General features: G+C 43.7%; 1 protein-coding gene across 1 annotated transcript in view; it reads left to right on the forward strand.

The window, feature by feature from the left end:
* Nucleotides 1–1736: 1736 nt before the first annotated feature.
* Nucleotides 1737–20649, forward strand: part of KIAA2012 — a gene marked incomplete at its 3' end in the record, with an annotated part of 124556 nt that continues 105643 nt past the window's right edge. The window contains 5 exon segments of the mRNA XM_081241611.1: nt 1737–1899; nt 1903–1956; nt 3143–3427; nt 16149–16308; nt 19074–19229. Coding sequence (XP_081097737.1) covers nt 1873–1899; nt 1903–1956; nt 3143–3427; nt 16149–16308; nt 19074–19229 — 682 coding nt within the window. The 5' untranslated portion in view covers nt 1737–1872.

Consider the following 20649-nt stretch of genomic DNA (forward strand, 5'->3'; position numbering starts at 1 on the left):
GCCATGCAGCATGGAAAAAAAAAAAAAAGTGGACACCTGAATTTTTTCCACATTTTGGCTATTGTGAATAACGGTGCTATAAACATGGGTGCTCAAATATCTGCTTGAGTCCTTGCTTTCACCTCTTTGGGGTCATATACCCAAAAGTGGAATCGCTGGACCGTATGGTAATTCTATGTTTAATTTTTTGTGGATCTGCCATACTGGTTTTTGTTGTTCTTGTTGTTGTTGTTCTAGGCTGGGCCACGCAGCTTATGGGATGTTAGTTCCCCTACCAGGGATTGAACCAGGGCCCTTGGCAATGAAAGCTCAGAGTCCTAACCACTGGACTGCCAGGGAATTCCTGCCATACTATTTTCCATAGCTGTTGCACCACTTGATATTCCCACTAACAGTGCACAAGGATCCCAATTTCTCCACGTCTTCAGCAACAATTGTTATTTTCTGGGCTTTTTGTGCTTGTTTTTATTTTTTTTAGTAGTCAATTCTAATGGGTGTTGAAGTGGTATCCACTGTGGTTTTGACTAAATTCTGTTTTGAGCCTCTGCATTCACTGACTTGATTCCCCCATGACAAGCCCAATCTAATTATATACACGATGACCTCTATTTCTTCCTCATGAGACTTGAGCCTGCCTCCGAGAAAAGTGACAGCCACAGGGGGAGATCTAAAGGTAAGTGGGCCTGGGGCCAGCTGCACTTCTTCAGGTCAGCAGGGGGCGCTCCCATGGGACTGCCCTGAAGGCTCTGATGACAGATGACAAGGCAGGTCGCTTTTCCATACCAAAGCAGAGTCCTAGATAAGCAAAAATGTCTCTTTGTTCCCTGACCCTCTCCCCCCAGTTCTGTCCTCCTCACAGTGTCAGTACCAAGGAGAACCAAGCAGCCTAGGCCACAGCAGTGGTCCTCAAAGAGGATGCCATTGACATTCGGAGTGAGACTATTCTTCATTATGCAGGACAGCGGACAGTCACTGTGACAACAAAAATGTCCCCACCCGCATCTCCCAAGTACCCCCTCCCTCTAGAGATGGGAGGTGCCCAAGTGAGATCCAGGTATGCAAAGGAATCTGGAGATTCCCAGTGTCCTGCACTCACTCCTGCAAAGCAGTGACCACCAGAAAGAGGACTCCTGTCCAGCTGAGGAGACCCTGGAACTCAGCCAAGGAAAACATCACAGGTCGCTTTAGGTGACCTAGACGATTCCTCTGAGTCTGTTAATGATCACTTGACAGTGAAAGGCTCGCCTATCAGGAGAAGGGGGAAACGCTACCTAAAAGCAAGACCAATACTATAACAGAAAAAATATCCCAACATACCCACCCTCCCAATCCCGAAATCAGGACTTGAAATCTGAGCCTGGTCTCTTCGATGTCCATTTGACCCTCCCTCCCCGCAGGGTGTGAACCCTGTGCTCCGCAGTCCCTTGCCTTGCCTAGTCCGGCTTAAGGGACTTCACTTCCCTGTGCTGCCATAGCAACCAGGAAACAACCTCCGCTCACAATGAGAAGGATGGTGCTGGGGCCCAGATCGGCCGAGGCGCACGGCCGGTAACAGAGCAACAGGACCAGGGGACAACAAGGGCACAGGCGAAGGGGAGAGAGAGGTTGCCCAGAGAATAGACAATCCAGGGCTTGAGGAGTCTGGGTTTGCGGTTTATTTTTTCTCCCGACAAAGACACACACTGTCTAAACTGTGTGACTGGTTGTTATTAAGAAGCTGCTGTATGAGGGGAAAATGTATTTAATAAAAGGCCCAGTGTTTGTGGTCTTCTTGGGCTCCCTGCTGAGCTCAGGAAATCTTGAGGTGTGACCAGTTTTCAGCCTTCAAAACCAAGATGAACTGCCCTTGAGAAGGGTGGTCAGAGAGAAAATATGTTCACCGTCTCTCTCCTGAGCCGGTGACACGGGAAGTTGGTCCAGAACAAACAGAAGTTAGAAGTCTATTTTGAACCAGAGGTGAGTCTTACAGCTGAATAAAAGCATATTTGGGGGGTGGAGGAGGAATGTTTTATTTTTTCGTTTGGGGCTGAGCCCTGTGTGTTTTGGTTTGTTTTGTTGGTCCAGCGGTGGGGGTCACTGGAAGATTGTCCCTCCTCCTTTTCTTAAATTCGAGAAAATAAGATAGATTGCTTGACACACAGAGATTGCCACTGGGGCCCTCGTCCTCCCCCTCACACACTGACTTACAGCCTCATTTGCTTTAGACTGGAGGAGATTCCAGATTGTCTAGAATTTGGGCGGTTTGGTACAAGACCAGAATTTCCACCTGTGTTCTAGGCAAGCTGATGGCTGTTTGGTTTTTAGACGTCATGCTCTGTGGTTGAAATGCTGAAATATTCCTGCCAATTCAATGGCTTCCTTGAACCTTCTGGAATTCAACCCCCAGGACTCACATTTAATATAGGCAAAAAATTTTTCAGTTTAGAAGATTTTAAAGAGGTAGCAAAATTCCCTTGTTGTACTGGAATTTTATTTCATTGAATCCTGCCAGGAATAAGAAATCCACTGGGGGTACTTTGAAAAATTTTGGATCACACAGAGATTTCCTTTGTTGTTGTAGTTTGTCATGATATTTGACTTTCACTGTATTAAAAGACATATAAATTTTCAAAGGACCTCTGTGGCCAATGGCATTTACTTACTTACAAGATATGTAACTACTTTATAGGCTCTTAAACAGCCAAATTAGGTAATGTTACATAGCATCCAGAATGTATGGAAATTCTCCCTGTGTACAGCTGAAGTGATGGGCTGGAATGGTTTTCTCCTATTTAAACTGCCAGCTGGTCCAGGTCTAATTTCAAAGTTATCTGCTGCCCTTGGTAATTCTGACTACTTACTTGCATACCAGGAAATTTTAACTGTCCTGGAAGCTACACTCTACCCTATTTAAGCCTCCAGGCATAAATGGCTCTCCTGAAAGTTATATAGGGTAAAATAGAATCGTGCCCTAGGTTCTACTAACTCTGAGAGGCAGAGAACAAAAACAGTTGCTAAGAAGCGTGAATGTATTCTGTGACACCATGTGAGCAATTCAGAGAAAACCAGTCACTAGAAACACGTCAAACACCTGCCCAAGCAGTATTTCCTATAAAAGGGCCTTCCACTGTGGACCAGTCAAGGAGGTTTCTTTCCACTGCAGGATTACTTGAACTGGAAGTCCCCAGAAGATTATATCCTGGTCAGCAGACTGCAGGATGAGGGCAATGCCGACCAGCACATGTGGAGCCTCTTTCTTCCTAAAACATTCAGCACTAGAAAGGGAGCCCTGATCCTCTACTCGGAAGGCTTAGCCATATCAGCATGGACCCCCAAAGAGAGGAGTAAAGACCCCTACTGCCCCAAAGGCCACAGAAAGAGGCTGGATCTTGAACTGCGCACACTTCAGGACCTCAAAGAAGCCATCCTGGCGTACGGAAGGAGACAGGTAGGCAGGGCACTGTCCAGGGTTCAGGGAAGGCCCTGGTCTGTGTCTCTAGAAATCCAGTTGCAGCTTTGGATATAACTTCTTTGCAGACCCTAGGAAGGTATGCAACCCTCAGACTTCCATTTCTTCATCTCTAAACTGGGACTGTACTCACAGTACACAATTGTCATGAGGCTTAAATGAAATAATCTATGTGAAAGGGCTCTGAAAAGCATAAAGGGCTCTATTATTATCATTTTGTGTTTTCCTTTCCATTAGAATGACACAAAGTCCTTTTCAGCATTCAGACAGATCTGGGCTAGCACACATTTCATCAGAATCCTTGAAGTTCTGTCTCATAGCCACGAGCATCATCATCACACCTCTGATGTTCTTGGCTTTGTGGAAATGAGGAGAACATTTAAAATATTTACCTTGAGCCCTTCAGCATCTGCAGGATAAGTTAATGACTTTTTCCACTCTGAATTTAATATTAAGGGGAAACCCCTGTGCTCATTTCTCTGATTCATAGTCTCTAATGTCTTATGAGATGTGTACATGGCCCCTGCTTTATATAATGACATGCATCATCCCTATGGTTGAGGCCATGAGAGAGCTGGGACAATGTGTTACTTCATGAAATTCTAGCTTATAGATGGTGGGTGACTCCCTAGTTTAAAAGTCTCTGCTGGCTTCTCATTCCCCACAGGATAGAGTCGTTAACTTCTTGTACCAAGCGCTTCAAGCACTGGCTTTCTCTTCCATTTCTAGCTGTATCTGCAACTTGTTCTAACCACCGCCATGACTATGGACCCCTCAAGGCCCCACTCATGTGAAGAGCTTACCGTGCCACTAACACCCCATGCCCTTTTGTGACTCTACACTTTTGTACATGCTTCTACATCTGGAAAACTCCTATTCATCCTTCAAAACACAACTCCAATGTCATCGCCCACTGAAGCTTCTCCCACTTCCCTAGACAGAGCTATCCCATCACTCCCTCCTCTGTGAGCATTCCCATACCATCATGCATTGCAATTCATCTCTTTGTACAATGGTTACCATCTCCTTGAGGGCAGGAACCACATCTAAATCTTAGTTTCCAGAAAAAAGTGAGTACCCATAAATGTTTGTGAAATGAATGAATCGATCATGCACGATACCGTCAATGTTTTTTAGATCATCCCCCAGTATCATTATTGAGCAATTTATCACCTACCCCACCAAGGCAGAGTTTCCAAAAGGAAGGTTCCTCTGGTCCTTTTCCTTCTTTCAAAATACAAAGAAGCTTAATGACCTTGACCAAATGCCCAATTGCCCTTTGTATTAAAAATCATAAATTCTTGGATGAAAGGAAACCAATTGTTGTTGAATGCTTAGTATTATATTACAGCTATTATTTCATTAAATCTTCACAATGACCTATGAGATATGGTTTTTCTTGCCCCCTTTTGTAGATGAGGAAAATGAGGCTCAGAGGAGTTAAGTGACTTGCCCAAGGTCTCAGAGCTAGTTAATGACAGAGCCAGTATTCAAACCCAAGACTGCCTACTCTCCAGGGCCAGCATGCTTTGCACTCCACCCTATTGTCCGTGGGCTTGGAAGGCCTCCAGGAGTCTCTGTGCCAGGCCTTGGCGTGTTTGCCCTCGCATCCACCCCTCACCCTTACCTCACTCTACTCTGCATCACAGTGGGGTTGACCACAGGCTGCATATAAGTCCACAAACATCTGTGTCAACTGGCTTCTAATTGAATTTGCCACTGGAAGACATTGGAAGGAGATTGGAGAGGGAGAAGAAAAAGCCCGGGTATTTCTCCCCTCCCATTCCACCTGTAGTGGTGAGAAGCACCTGCATCACCTCTGTGGCCCAGCTCCCAACAGACAAGCAGGGCCGTTGTAGCTCTAGGTTCCTCCAGGTGACCCTGCCAGCTCCTCCTTCTGCCCTTTCACCTAGGGGTCGACTGGCTTCCTGATGTTACTAATCTCAGTGTTGCCTCAACATCTTTTTGGCTTCTGAGCTCTCTATTCACTTGTGTAACTGATTACCTGAATTAAATTCCTTCTATGCTTAAATATTTAGAGTGGTTTCTGTTTTCCTGGCTGGACACTGATATGTAGGCTGACTTACTGCCCAGAGCAAGAATACCCTCCACAGCTTTCAGATGCTTGTCTATAGGGCTTAAATATTCCAGACAACAGTGATCTTATTACTTTATAAAGTAGATGAGTCTGTTTGGGGATGGCTTCAATTTTAGTTAGACTTGGGCTCCGTGAAAAAAAAGTTCCTGTCTTCCTGAGGTATCCATCTACCAGATTTACAACATGTAACTGTACAAACAGAACACTGTAGTCTCACTCCAAATGAATAGAAGGGAAATGGTGTGAGGAAATCAGAAAGGAAGGAAAAAGTTTGGAATAGTAATAAGGCAGGAATTTAAGATTAGAGGACATGGTATATTAAAATAGGAGGGAAAAAACTCAAGAGGGATTTGGAATTAAGTACAATGAACACGGGCTTCCCTGGTGGCACAGTGGTTAAGAATCTGCCTGCCAATGCAGGGGACATGGGTTCGAGCCCTGGTCTGGGAAGATCCCACATGCCGCGGAGCAGCTAAGCCTGTGCACCACAACTACTGAGCCTGCGCTCTAGAGCCCGTGAGCCACAACTACTGAGCCTGCGTGCCACAACTACTGAAGCCCATGCGCCTAGGGCCCGTGCTCCACAACAAGAGAAGCCACTACAATGAGAAGCCCGCACACCACAACAGAGTAGCCCCCGCTCACCGCAACTAGAAAAAGCCCGCACACAGCAATGAAGACCCAACACAGCCAAAAATAATAAATAAATAAATTTATAAAAAAGAGATAATGAACACCTCAGAAGGGGAGAGCTTTGGAAACTACAGAGCACCATCTGATTATGAAAACTATAGCCTGGCAAGAAACTTTAAAAATCATAATATCCAGTGCTGGGACAGCTATGGGGAAATGAGATGTCTCATACATTAGGAGTACAAATTCACGTGACATTTCTGGAGGGCATTTTGGCAAAAACCTAAAAAGGGCTAATACTCTTTGATTTAGCATTCTACTTTTAGGAAGTTGCCTTAGGAAATAATCAGAGATGTGGCCAAAGATTTACACAAAAGAATGTGTACTACAGGGTTATTTATTACCATACAAAACATTGAAAATAATAAAAGTCCGACAATGGGACAGTGATTAAATAAAGTACAGTCATACAATGGATTTGGGGTCAGGCAATAAAATCATGTATTACTCATGAATAACATGAGAAAATACAATGTATTTTTTAAAAGAAGGTTATAAAATAGTATTCATATTAAAAATAGCGAAGTTCATTAACATTTTTTGAGTATTTACTATGTTCCTGCCACTGTTCTAAGTGCTTTCCATTACACAACTCAATATTCTTTCTATCAATTGTAGGGGTAGGTACTATTATTATTCCATTTTAAAGGTCAGGAAATTAAAGCACGGAGAGTTCAAGTAATTCACTCAAGATTTATACAGCCACATAGATAATTACACCAGCATTCGAAACTAGACAGTGTACAAAACATCGCCTCTCGAATATAATCCCAATTTTTAAAAATTAGTTATACAAGAAGGAAGATACACATCAAAATTTAACCATGGGTGGTGGGACTATAAGTCATATTTTTATTCATACATATCCTTTCACCAAACATTATTTTTTTTAAGTCATGGAATTTTTAAAATAAAAAAATTGTCTAAGTGACATACCCACCAGCACCATGACAGTTCTGAGGCTGACCATCAAAGATCAAAAAGTGGGTGGTGGCCCCATTCCTAGAAATCTCCGCCCCTTCCCCAAAATATTGATAGTTGAAGTAATCCTTCCCCTCATTAGCCTATGAAATTACCCAGCCCATAAAAACTAACCATGCCATATTTCCGTGCCTCTCGCCTTCTGAGATGGCCCGTACTCTGTCTATGGAGTGTTTCTCTCTAAGTAAATCCACTTCTTACCTATCAAAAAAAACCCAAAAAACAAAACAAAACTATGATTTTGAAGGAGGTAGACAATGAAAGGGAAGGCCAGGTTAACCCTAGAGAGCCAGGTGGGAAACAGAATAGAAACAGTGCTGTAAACTGAGCCCCGCAATAACCACACCATCTGTTCCTCGGGATCAGTATTTCTTCGTCCAAATAGTATAGTCCAAGAGTTAAAAACACCACACTCAAAGTAAAAGAGCCAAAGTGGGGAGGGGAATAAAAGGGAGGTTGGGTAACGAATAGAGTAGCGCTGCTCACAGAAGGATCTCTCCTGCCTAAACTGTGAATCAGGAAACCTACACAACGCAGGCTCCACTCAGACCTGTGACAATCAAGGCTGTCACAGGAAGGTGAATTAAATTTTTAAAACATCTCACACCATCTCCAGTTCTACATATGGATCTAATGACATGCATGTGGCAATCCATCTGGGTTTCATTTTATAGCTCAATACACACCTACTCTTTAACTTTCTTGATGGCCCAACTTCCTAATGAGCAAAGATAAATGCGCTAAATCAAGAGATTAGATGTCAGAGTTCTTACACTTCTAGATACACGCAGATGTGTTGCTTGTTTGGGTTTTTTTTAAAACAGAAGGAAATACGGTACAAACATTCCCAAAATTAAAACCATTCTTCTTGAGGCCTCCAATTCGTCCAGCTTCCCATCACATATTTAAAAATCAAATAGCTATGAAATCGAAATAAACATAATTTGGGGTAGTATCTAAATGATACTCATAATGATGCTTTTGAAGCATAGCAGAAACCTCAAGTACCTCTCAAATCATTGGAAATTTTAAACAATTCTCACATTGTTTTCGTATTTCTTATTCTTATATTTTTAAAATTTTGCAAATCTGGCAATATTTTTTACATGTCCAACATGGTACATTGATTAAATAATGTATTAGAAATAATATGTTTTAAAAATTCAGTTCACAGACCATCCCATTTCTTTATCCCATTGAAGCATGCACAGGATTCAGTTTACTATAGCTGGTTTCAACCAAGATTGTATTGCGTCTGCCATCTCCCTTATAAGTGTGATTACATTTAAGAGTATTGTCAACCTTGTTCCACTGATTCCATACTGCCTAATCTCCCCCACATCTCAGTACTCAAGGTGCTTAACTCTTTAGTTGGTGTTTTCAGTCAATATACAACCCATGAAGGCACTTTCAGACTACTATTTTATCAAGTAATATTGTGATAAGTTATGTTTTTGGAATGAAGTTCATTTTTCCACTCTAATCATAACATCAGCTCATTATACAAAATAGAAAGATGTAGAAAAATAGGAAGAATAATAAATTATCCTTTCAGCCAAAGATCAGGAAGACAAAGTTCCCTTTGCAAGTCCTAATCAATTACCTGCTGCTGGTTTGATGGTGTCCCTAAGAAGTGCTCTGATGGCTGTCAGCAAGGTTCTAGGAGGTACCAACGCAGCAAGGGGAGAAAGAGTGGCTTGACTGCACTCATTCTGCCAAGTGTGCTCCATTTGAGCAGCTCCTGAGCAGTTGTACTTAGAGCCTTTAATAAACCTGGAAGTAGGAAAGATCAGGAGAGAATCATGGGTCATCCGTAATGATGAGGTCAAAGGTATTGTCAGTAATAGCTAACACTTGTTGAGTGCTTGGTGTAGGCCAGGCATTTAATCTCTATAACCACACCCAATCTGCACAAGCTAATGAGCTGTGTGCCACCATTACTTCCATTTTGTAGTAGGAAAAATGGGGGTTTGAAATTAACTTCCCCCAAATTATACATCTAAGTGGTGGAGCTAGAATTAGAGCCTGGACAATTGAGTCCAAAGCCCCACTTTTAGTCCCTAGAGGGCCTAATTTTGAAGATCCCACATGCTCCAGGGAAAAGAAACATCCCTCCTGCTTTAACAGTATTTTTTTAAAGGGATCTTGGTCTTCCAACACATCCCTTAACATCCTTTCTTACACAAATCAGAACACAAATCAGACTTTCATTAAAACCAATCTGGGTCATTAGGTAACATGTTCAAGTAAGCCATATATATGATCCAGTAGGCTTGGCTTTATGTATTTCATCCATTGGTTCCCTTGTATAACCACTAGATAGAGAATATTTATAATAACGGCTAACACTTAAGTAATAGGCTAACACTTAAGTAATACTATTGTACCCATCACCATTCTAAGCACTTTATACTTATTATCTCATTTAATCCTCAAAACAACTTTATGTGTACTTTTTATTGTTGTAAAATATACATAAAATTTACCATTTTAATCAATTTTAAGTATACAGTTGAGTGGCAGTAAGTACATTCACATTGTTATACAACCATTACCACCATCCATCCCCAAAACTTTTTTATCTAGCAAAACTGAAACTCTCTACACATTAAACAGTAATTCCCTATTTTCCATCATTCTACTTTTTGTGTCTATGAATTTGACCACTGTAAGTACCTCATATGAGTGAAATAATACATAGTTATCCTTTTAGTATTTTGTGATTGGTTTATTTCATTTAGCATAATGTCTTCAAGGTTCGTTCATACTGTAGCATGTATCAGAATTTCCTTTCTTTTTAAAGTTGAATAATGATTCACTACGTGTATATACCACATTTTGTTTATTCATTCATCAGTTGATGGACACAAATTGCTCCCACATTTTGGCTATTGTGAATAATGCTGCTATAAACCTGGATGTACAAATACCTGTCAATGTCCCTGCTTTTAATTCTTTTGAGTATATACCCAAAGTAGAATTGCTGGATCATATGTAATTCTATTTTTTGTTTTTTGAGGAAGCGCCATACTGTTTTCCATAGTCGTTGAATCATTTGACATTCCCATTAGCAATGCCCAAGGGTTTCAATTTCTACAAATCTTCAACAACACTTGTTATTCTATGTGGTTTTTTTTTTTTTTTTTTTTTTTTTTTTGCGGTACGTGGGCCTCTCACTGTTGTGGCCTCTCCCGTTGCGGAGCACAGGCTCCGGACACGCAGGCTCAGCGGCCATGGCTCACGGGCCCAGCCGCTCCGCGGCATGTGGGATCCTCCCGGCCCGGGGCACGAACCCGTGTCCCCTGCATCGGCAGGCGGACTCTAAACCACTGCGCCACCAGGGAAGCCCCTATGTGTTTTTTTTAAATAATAGCTATCTTAATGGGTGTGAAGCGGTATCTCATTGTGGTTTTGATTTGCGTACCTTAGTAACAAGTAATATTTAGCATCTTTTCATGTGCTTATTGGCCATTTGTGTCTCTTCTTTGGAAAATTGTCTGAGTCCTTTGCCCATTTTAAAATCAGGTTGTTTGCTTTTTTGTTTTTGAGTTGTAAGGGTTCTTTATACATTCTGCATATTAATCCCTTATCAGATATATATGATTTGCAAATAATTTCTCCCATTCTGTGGGTTGCCTTTTCACTCCTGCTAGTGTCCTTTGATGCACAAAAGTTTTACATTTTCTTTTCTTTTTTTTTTTTTTTGGCCACGTGGCATGCAGGATCTTACTTCCCCCACCAGAGACTGAATCCGTGCCCGCTGCAGTGGAAGCATGGAGTCTTAACCGCTGACTGCCAGGGAAGTCCCAAGCTTTACATTTTCATGAAGTCCAACTTATCTATTTTCTCTCCTGTTGCCTATTCTTTTGGTGTCATATCCAAGAAGTCATCACCAAATCCAATGTTTTGAAGCTTTTCCCCTACGTTTTCTTTTAAGAGTTTTATAGTTTTAGCTCTTAAGTCTATCCTACTTTGAGTTAACTTTTGTCTATGATGCAAGGTAAGGATCCAACTTCATTTATTTTTGCATGCAGGGTATGTACTTTTATCATCCTTATTTGACAGATAAAGAAACTGAGGCACAGATGGGTCAAGTAATTTCCCCAAAGCCACACAGCTAGTAAGCAATGGAGCCAGGATTCAGACTGAAGCAGACTGAGCTCTTAAAGAAACTGAAGCTTAATTTTTTCTGTTTTCATTTCTAGTTGTTGTATCTTCTTTGCTTTTGTGACATGGCTGGTCAAATCCTTGATGCTAAACAGTTTGGTTGAGAATCAAACCCTGTTACAACATTGCAACTATGGGAAAATTTAGACCACTTTGATTCTCTTCTTAATGGCTTGATACTCAGGAACATATGGCCACCAAAGATATGTGGGAGAGATAGTATCATTTGTACAGACTCTCAGAAATTAAACCTGCAGAGAAAAGAGCTAGCTGAAAGTGGCAGTGTTTACACGAGGCTAATTAAAGTCAGGCTGGGGCTGAGAAGACTTTTCAGGCACAGCTGCAAGTGGACACACATCTCTCCCCTCCCACCTCACCCTCACCTCAACTCTGGTTGTACTCACCTGGCAGCCCCAAGTCTGGCTCCAGGCACACCTGCACAGGTGCAACAACAATGGTGGTTACCCTCTGTTCTAATAAGGCTTGGCCTTTGCCAGGGCACACTAACTCCGGCAAGTCTGACCAAGGGGCAGGAGACACCAGCTATGCTCCTCTAGAGAGAAGGACTTCTGACTGGAGTGGGCAGCTCGAGGTACAGGTGGTCAGCAGGAAAGTACAGACATTTGGGGGATTTCTATTCCATTGAGCTAACATGTTGAATAGTTATTAAATAGTCAGTGCCTTGAACATTGCCTGACACATGGCAAATTCTCAACAGATAGCTGTTAGATGAACATATTAGTTGCCAGGGTGTGGCGGTGGGAGGTCATAACCTCTACCCAGCAGGGCTGGGTGTACAATATGGTCAGGTAGGCAGATTTGTGCTCCTGTGATACCTGATACAAGGCAGCCCATGAGAGGAACTAGACTATAATTTATTAATATGCTGTCAAAGTATAAAGATGGTAGAGACTGAGATTGCTTCCTACTAGGAAAATCTAGAGTGGTGTTGTGGAGGAGGTAGAATCCGAGCTGAGTCTTGTGGTAAAAAATAAACGGAGAGCGACCCTCTAGGCATAGGTCAGTGAAAGCTCAGAGGGGAGAGTAGGCAAAGTCAGAGTAATTAGACAGGTGTGGCTCTTACCTGGAGAAGTGGGTGGGGCCAAACTACGGAGGGCTTTGCCTGCCAGCCCTGGGAGAGCTGGATTTCTCTCTTTACCTCTCTGTTGACTCCTACACACAAAGGGCGCCCACCCTCTGTGGTACGATGACAGCTGGCGATCTGGGCATTTCTTGTCTTCCTGGGGACACTGGCACCCTGCCACCGCATATCTGCTGGGCGGGAGCACTGCACACATGGGCTCCTTCCATCTTCTGAAAACCCTTGCCTGCCAGGACCCAGGTGGGGTGGCCATGACAGCCAGTGTGGGGCTGCGGACAGATGCACGGGCGCCCCTTTGCCCCTCTGCACATGGAGGCCGGGGGAGCACCAGGAAGTTGGCGGGCCAGAGCAAGTCCCTCGTTAGAGGAAGCACTCCCAGTGGAGTGTGGATAAGAGACCCCTCTGTGCACACTAATTACTCATTTCAGAAGAACCAAAAGCTGGGGTTGATTAGCAAAGTCAAGGCAGGCCTGAGAAGCCTGGAACCATCGGCAGCCAACCTCCTGCTATCGTTTATTTCCCTGTTCCAGAAACTCCCTTCCTGGCTCCCTTCTGCCTCCTTTTATGTTTTAGAGTAATTTTGGTGGTTAGAGGTTCAGGATAATGTTGGAGAAGGAATAGAAAAATATGGAGAATGTATGCAAGGGCGGTGGGTACAATAAAATACATTAATTTTTAATGTGTTTTCCATTTATAATATAATCTATTTTACTGAAATTTTGATTCCATAAAAAAAGAGAAGAAAAAACTATCTGTAATCTTATGCCCAACACCCTAATACTGTTGTTATTAGAATTTTAATGTATTTTCTTCCAGTCTTTCCACCATGATTATACATTTATAAAATAAACTTTAATGGGATTGGAGTTGTACTATACTTTCTCTCTAATACCTTGCTTTTGTCCACTTAACTTATTATTCTCCATGTTGGAAATGAGTGAATAGATTTAACCCTGAGTGAGCTTTTTGGTAACCTAAGCAGGCCTGTGGCCTCCCGCAGTCCTTCAGTTAATCCAATGAGATGTGAAATTTATGAACCAACTTCACAGGCATAAGTTGAGAAATTACAAACAGGAACCAGAAAACTAGAAAAAAAAACTTAAAGAAGCTGTGGTAGGCAGAATAATGGCCCCCCAAAGATGTCTACAACCTAATTGCTAGAACTTATGAATATACTAGGTTATATGGCAAAGGGAAATTAAGGTTGCAGATGGAATTAAGATTACTAACCAGATGGCCTTAAAACAAGGCGGTTATCCTGGATTATCAGGGCAGGCCCAGTATAATCGCAGGGATCCTTAAAAGGGGAAGAAGAAATCAAAAGGGAGAACCAGAGAGATGGCAGCATGAGAAGGACTCAGCCCAATGTTGCTGGCTTTGAAGATGGAGGAAGGGGTCACAGGCCAAGGAATGCAGGCAGCCTCTAGAAACCGGAAAAAGCAAAGGAACAGATTCTTCCCTAGAGCCTCCAGAATGTCCTGTAACACCTTGATTTTAGCCCCGTGAGACCCATTTCAAACTTCTGACCTCCAGCACTGTAAAATAACAAATTTGTATCATTTAAAGCCACTAAGGGCACTTCCCTGGTGGCGCAGTGGTTAAGAATCCACCTGCCAATGCAGGGGGCATGGGTTCAAGCCCCAGTCTGGGAAGATCCCACATGCCACGGAGCAACAAACCCCGTGCCACAATTACTGAGCCTGCACTCTAGAGCCCACAAGCCACAACTACTGAAGCCCGCATGCCTGAAGCCTGTGCTCCACAAAAAGAGAAGCCACCACAATGAGAAGCCCGCACACCGCAACAAAGAGTAGCCCCCCCCTTTGCTGCAACTAGAGAAAGCCCGTGCACGGCAACAAAGACCCAACGCAGCCAAAAATTAATTAATTAATTAATTAATTTTTTTAAAAAATCCACTAAGGGGGGAATTCTCTGGTGGTCCAGTGGTTAGGACTCAGTGCTTTCACTCCAGGGGCCCAGGTTCAATCCCTGGTCGGGGAACTAATATCCCGCAAGCCACGCAGCGTGGCCAAAAAATAATAATAATAATAAAAAGCCACTAAGTGTATGGTAATCTGTTAAACAGCAATAAGAAACTAATACAGAGGCCAAGATCAGCTTTCAAACTCAAGGCAAAAATGTATCTAGATGTGCCAAATTCCAGGAGAAGGGATTCCCTAATCCTTCTCGGCAACTCCCTGCCACGTTGAGCAAGTGGCCGAGTAAAGCTACAGAACCAAGCAGGTGCTTCAGAAATGCCCCCTACTGAAAAACAAGGGGCTCTTATCCAGATCAGACAGGGCATCATGCCATCTGCACCAGGGCCACAGCATCTCAGAGGAGGCTTGGTTTTATCACATTTAGAGGGAAGTCATTGGAAGCAAAGATTTACAGGAGGAAATGAAGTTCCAGTTCATCCAGAAAAAGCCTTGGATCTAGTGGCTCCATAGACCAGGGCTTAACACAGTGCCTGGCACGTAGAAGGTGCTCAACAAATTTTTATTGCATGACCAAATGAAAAAATGGAGTGAGTGAAAGAACTGAAGTCATTTTGTGTCCACTGCCCTCCCTACAACTCCCTCTCCATGTCCTCTGGAAAAAGCCTCAAGATTTATGTGGGGCTGAGTTTTTCAGGCTCTTTTGGTACTTGAAGTACTTGCCACATAAACTGTCCAGACATCAAGGACCAGGTGATGCTCTGTGCTTGGATTCCAAGCATTCACTGAATTAACAGATTCTGAGAGAGTAGAGCCAATTGAATAATAAGCCATGCTTTCTTTTTTTTACCTTTAGTCAATTTATATAGTAGTTATCAATCTGCCTTATTTGTCGCTTTTTCTCCAGAGAAAAAGCAAAGACTCAGATCACAATCAGTTCTTCAGTCAAGAGTGCTGTGATTGATTGGTGATGTCTGACATGGACAACAGGGATGAGGAGAGATGTCAAGACAAGGACCACGTGTTTGCTATTCTTGTGCTTAACTGATTATCCTTAGAGAATTTCTGCCTCATTTAAAGTGGTTATGATATTAACTCGTCCACCTTAAAGGATTATAATGAGTATAATTATTTGTATAAGATAAAGCCCTAGCCAAGTGTAAGATGTTATTATTCACATTTATTTCCCATGATGTCTTGCATAGTGACTTTGGCAGGTAGATTCCCAGAAACTTCTCCCTGGCTGAAACGAAATGCAGGAGAGCCAGATGTTTTCAAAAGGCCATGCTCCTCGTGAACACGGACAGAGTTTGTCTGTCCCATTATTCATATTGCAAACACTGAATGCTGATGCTGATTTGTCGACCTGGCTTTCTCATACAGGGCCACTTTTTAAGATACTAAAATGATTTCCACAGGCTGAACTAAATGATGTGTTTTCTTTTGAGGCTCTTTATCCTTTTCTGGTTTTCTATCTCAAGATGGGATCTGGTATTTCTCATTTCTCCTTCTCCTTCCAACTGCAAATCCACAGGGGCCTTTCAGAGCTTTGCTTGGTGGGCTCTTGTTTTATGTCTGTTGGCCGAGGCATCTGTTTCTGGTGCCTTCCAGCACCTTCCGGGAGTCTCACAGATTACTGATGAGGATTGTGCTAGCCAGCCTGTATCACTGGGAGGCTCCCAGCTCAGCAGCCATGCTGTTTCCTGACTGGTGTCCCCACAGAGAGAGCAGGACAGAGCCTGGCAGCCGTACCTCCACTTCCGAAGCCAGCCAGAGAGCCAGGGCCTACGGCGGATCCAGCCTGGGTATTCAGCCAAGAGATACCTCCGCGGCCTCCTGTGGATGTGGCCCCCTGACACCATGTACAGGCTCCAATGTGCAGGTCAGTGGGGACATGGGAGGAGGTGCACCTTGAGCAGCCCCACCTCGCATTCTGGTGTGAGAGTGTGTTTTCCATCAAGGTTTGAAACAGCAGAATTTCAGGCCCAATTCTGTGTTAATTGTGCCGTCGCACCTTTCGCCCGTCAGCTTCCCCCACGTGTGCGGAGGGAGTGCAGCCTGAAGTCTTGCCTTCCCTCTACTGCCTCTCAACAGTCTCACGCTCTGCATCCCAAGCAGAACGTGCTTCCCAAGCTTCTCCATGCAGAGACTCCAGATCCTCCAGTGCAATCCCAATCTTTTCCAAGAGAAGGAAAAAGAGGCCCAGAGGGGCAAAGTAATTTGTCCAAGGTCATTCAGCCAAAAGCAAAGCTGAGACCAGAAGCCAGATCCTCCCCACACCCCAGGTGCCACCCTCTTCCCAACATCCCCTACTTCCCCTTCAGAGGGACCTCAGATCCCCCAGGACGTAGAAATGTTAGGCCTTCTCTTCAAAGAAGGTGGCTCTTCAGCACAGCCCACCCAGGAGTGAGATGGACACTCTGCTGCTGAATAGAGACCCCAAACACACTCGGTAATGGCTTAAAAATAAAAACAGGCAATGGCTGGGAATTAGAGTTGCCAGATTTAGCGCCTACACACGTGCACATGCACACAGAGGCACGCACAAAAAACTTACACTTGTAATATTTGGTACATATTCCTACTAAAAAAGTATTCACTGTTTATCTGAAATTCAATTTTAACTGGACATCCCGCATTTTATTTGGCAAACCTACTGGGGAAGAGAGGGGAGAGCAGTAGGATTTGCCAGTGCCTACTCAGCTAGCTGCCACCTCTTCAGCACCAACGAACAGACGGGACCAGAGGAAAACTGGCTTTCTTCTTGCTTTACAGGTTTACTTCGGGAAAGGAGAGAAAACAACTCTCTCCCCAATAAGTGATGACTTGAAGGAAAATGAGAGATGTGGGTTTGTCCAGTAATTGGTTTACCCTTCACGGCGGACCCACGGTCCCAGGCAGTTCCATTTATCTAACACTTGTGAGAAAGAGCCTCTTAACCAGAGATATGTTTATCGTTGGGTGGGGCGGAGGGCAGAGCAGGCCACTGCCCCATGGCCCAAGCCCAACGTCTTCAAGGAGGAGAGCCCCTCTTAACATCAAAAAATGTCTCAGAGGGCCTCCCTGGTGGCGCAGTGGTTGAGAGTCCGCCTGCCGATGCAGGGGATACGGGTTCGTGCCCCGGTCCGGGAGGATCCCATATGCCACGGAGCGGCTGGGCCCGTGAGCCATGGCCGCTGAGCCTGCGCGTCCGGAGCCTGTGCTCCGCAACGGGAGAGGCCACAACAGTGAGAGGCCCGCATACCGCAAAAAAAAAAAAAAAAAAAAAAAAAAATGTCTCAGACACTTCTGTGAAAGTCATGTAGCTATAATGCGTGGTTTAAGGAAAGGTCTATGTGTACGTGCATTCTTGGGCCTCTTGCCATAATTCCTCACCAAGGGCCTTCTTGAGGGTGAGACTCTCAAGCTGGAGGAGCAAAGACAATACTGGGATATGAGGTCATTGGCCCAGTGGACTCTGCCACCCCCTTCCTGCACATCTCAGAGCTCACCACCTTTGTGATGCTGGTATGTTCCCATCTTCCCACTCCTATGATAAATCCTCACCACCCTCCAGGCACACATCTTCTACAAAGTCTTCTCCGACAAATCCAGCCAATGTTGAGGTCCTCATTTTCTGGCCTTATATAACACTGACCCTTGGGACCACACACGTAGAACAGAGGAGAGCTTTGTCTCTCCAACAGACTATTCGTGCCTTTAAAAAGGACCCATGTCTGGTTTTGCTGTATCCACCCTACTGCCCAGTAGAGAGGTGGGACCATTGATAAGCCCTCAATAAATACTTATAGAATGGATTGAAAATCATGGGGGTTGCAGAAGCAAGCAGGATATATCCAGGAGAAACCTTTAGATTTCCTCCCGAGGCAGGAGGTGCCTTTTACCCAACCCCAAAGAAGCAGCCATGTTTCTTCCACGAGGGGGACCCAATTCCTGGGAATGGTGGAGAGGAAGAAGTATATATGTGGCACAGGACCAGAGGCACCCAAGACGCTAGACAGAGAACCCTCTACGGCTTCTATCTGATTTTATAAATCTTTTTAAAATTTATTTATTTATGGCTGTGTTGGGTCTTCGTTTCTGTGCAAGGGCTTTCTCTAGTTGTGGCAAGCGGGGGCCACTTTTCATCGCACATGCAGGCTCAGTAATTGTGGCTCACGGGCCCAGTTGCTCCACAGCATGTGGGATCTTCCCAGACCAGGGCTCGAACCGTGTCCCCTGCATTGGCAGGCAGATTCTCAACCACTGCGCCACCAGGGAAGCCCTCTATCTGATTTTTTTTTTTTTTTTTCTTTTTGTGGTATGCGGGCCTCTCACTGTTGTGGCCTCTCCCGTTGCGGAGCACAGGCTCCGGACGCGCAGGCCCAGCGGCCACGGCTCACGGGCCCAGCCGCTACGCGGCATATGGGATCCTCCCAGACCAGGGCACGAACCCGTATCCCCTGCATCGGCAGGCGGACTCTCAACCACTGCGCCACCAGGGAGGCCCCTATCTGATTTTTTAATCTCTTGCATCTTCTAATTGTCTTCCTTAATGGGCAATGTCCAAAACTAAGACTAATGCAAGTGGGGAACCTTGTAGTTATCACCAAGACCTCTAGACTGGCAACCATTATTTCTACCGATAACTCCTGACTTACTCTTCAGGATACATCAAGGATTCTGTGCTGCTCCAGGAAAGTCAACCTAATGTACCAAAGAATCTCAGGCCACAACAGGATCTTTCAGGTGTACCCCCCAAATACCATCTCCTGCCTGTCTTCCCTCCATTTTGGATTCAACCAGGAAAATCTTTTGAACAAGGTACGTGTTGATTTTATCAAACCAGACTTCAAACACTTGGATTTTTAACAGCTTAAAATGAAGTTTTCCAAAATAAGATCTAGGGATTCTGGGTTTCATTGTCCTCATCTGTACAATGAGGGAGTTAGTCTAGACCAGCACCATCCAATAGTACTTTCTGCAATGATGGAATGCTTTATACATATATATATATATTTTTATACATATATATGTGTATATATATACATGTATGTATATGTATATATACATGTATATATGTGTATATATATATGTATATGCTGTCCAATTCCAATATAGTAGCCATCAGCCACATGTGGCTATTGAGCACTTGAAATGTAGGTAGTGTGACTGTGAAAATGAGTTTTAAAATTCTATTTACTTTTAATTAATTGACATCTAAATAGCCACATGTGGCTAGTGGCTACTGTATTGGACAGTGCATATCTAGAGTCTAGATTTTAGATGATTTCTTATATCTTTTTCACTCTAACACTCTTTAACCTGTGGTTTTGTGGCAATATCATAAGAAAAAATACAGGCTTTGGAGCCAGAAATCTGGCTGTTCTGCAATGGCTGTTCTTTCTCTTACTAGAGGTAAGATCTTGAGCAAATCACTCAACCTCTTTGAGCTTGTTTGCTTATCTCTGTAATGGACATAATAAGGCCTACCTCGTTACTGCACAGAAAATTATTGTGAGCTGTCTGTAAGCTGTTCAGTACTATGGAGGTTCTACCTGTCAATATTATTCTTGGGAACTTGAAGCATTAAAAGAGCCAGATTTGCTTTGCTAAGGGAGATGGGGAAAGATGACTGGATAAAGATGACTGGGCAAAGAATAGGGTCTTGACTAGTACCAGGGTTTTTGAGAAACAAGAAGGAAAGGACAAGAGCCTAACATAATAAAAAGTTAATTTTTCTGAAATGACAAAGGAATTTTCCAGAAACAATAGTCGTGCCTAACCAAGCCCTGTACTTGCAAAAGGATCTAGTCAGGATAAGTAGAGAATCTGATCTATCAAATGGAGTGGAGAAGAACATGGCAGATTCTCAGAGCCTGGTGCCATAAACATGCCTACCATATACCTCCCTTGAGTCTAGACTCCATTATCAAGGAATTTTGGTCATAACCTTTTCCAATAGTTAATCTATGGGAAACATGCTGGTCAGGCAATTGTATTTCTCTTTGTAATTATACCCCGGTCTATACATCAGTCTCTATGCACTTTGCTAATGTGGGTCAACATCCCTGAGACCAGTTGATTCTGAGGCACTGATGAGATCAAGTTTCTGGGCCATCCATGTCCTAAGAGCAGGGAACTCACCCAGTAATCCTCCTGTGCTGGAACCTTCTGCCCTTCCCCAGATGGCACCCCACCTTGCCATTGCCTAATGCCTTCTTGCTTCAAAAATTCTACTGTC

This window comes from Mesoplodon bidens, assembly GCF_964165515.1.
Source record: "Mesoplodon bidens genome assembly, chromosome: 8".
Taxonomy (NCBI): Eukaryota; Metazoa; Chordata; class Mammalia; order Artiodactyla; family Ziphiidae; genus Mesoplodon; species Mesoplodon bidens.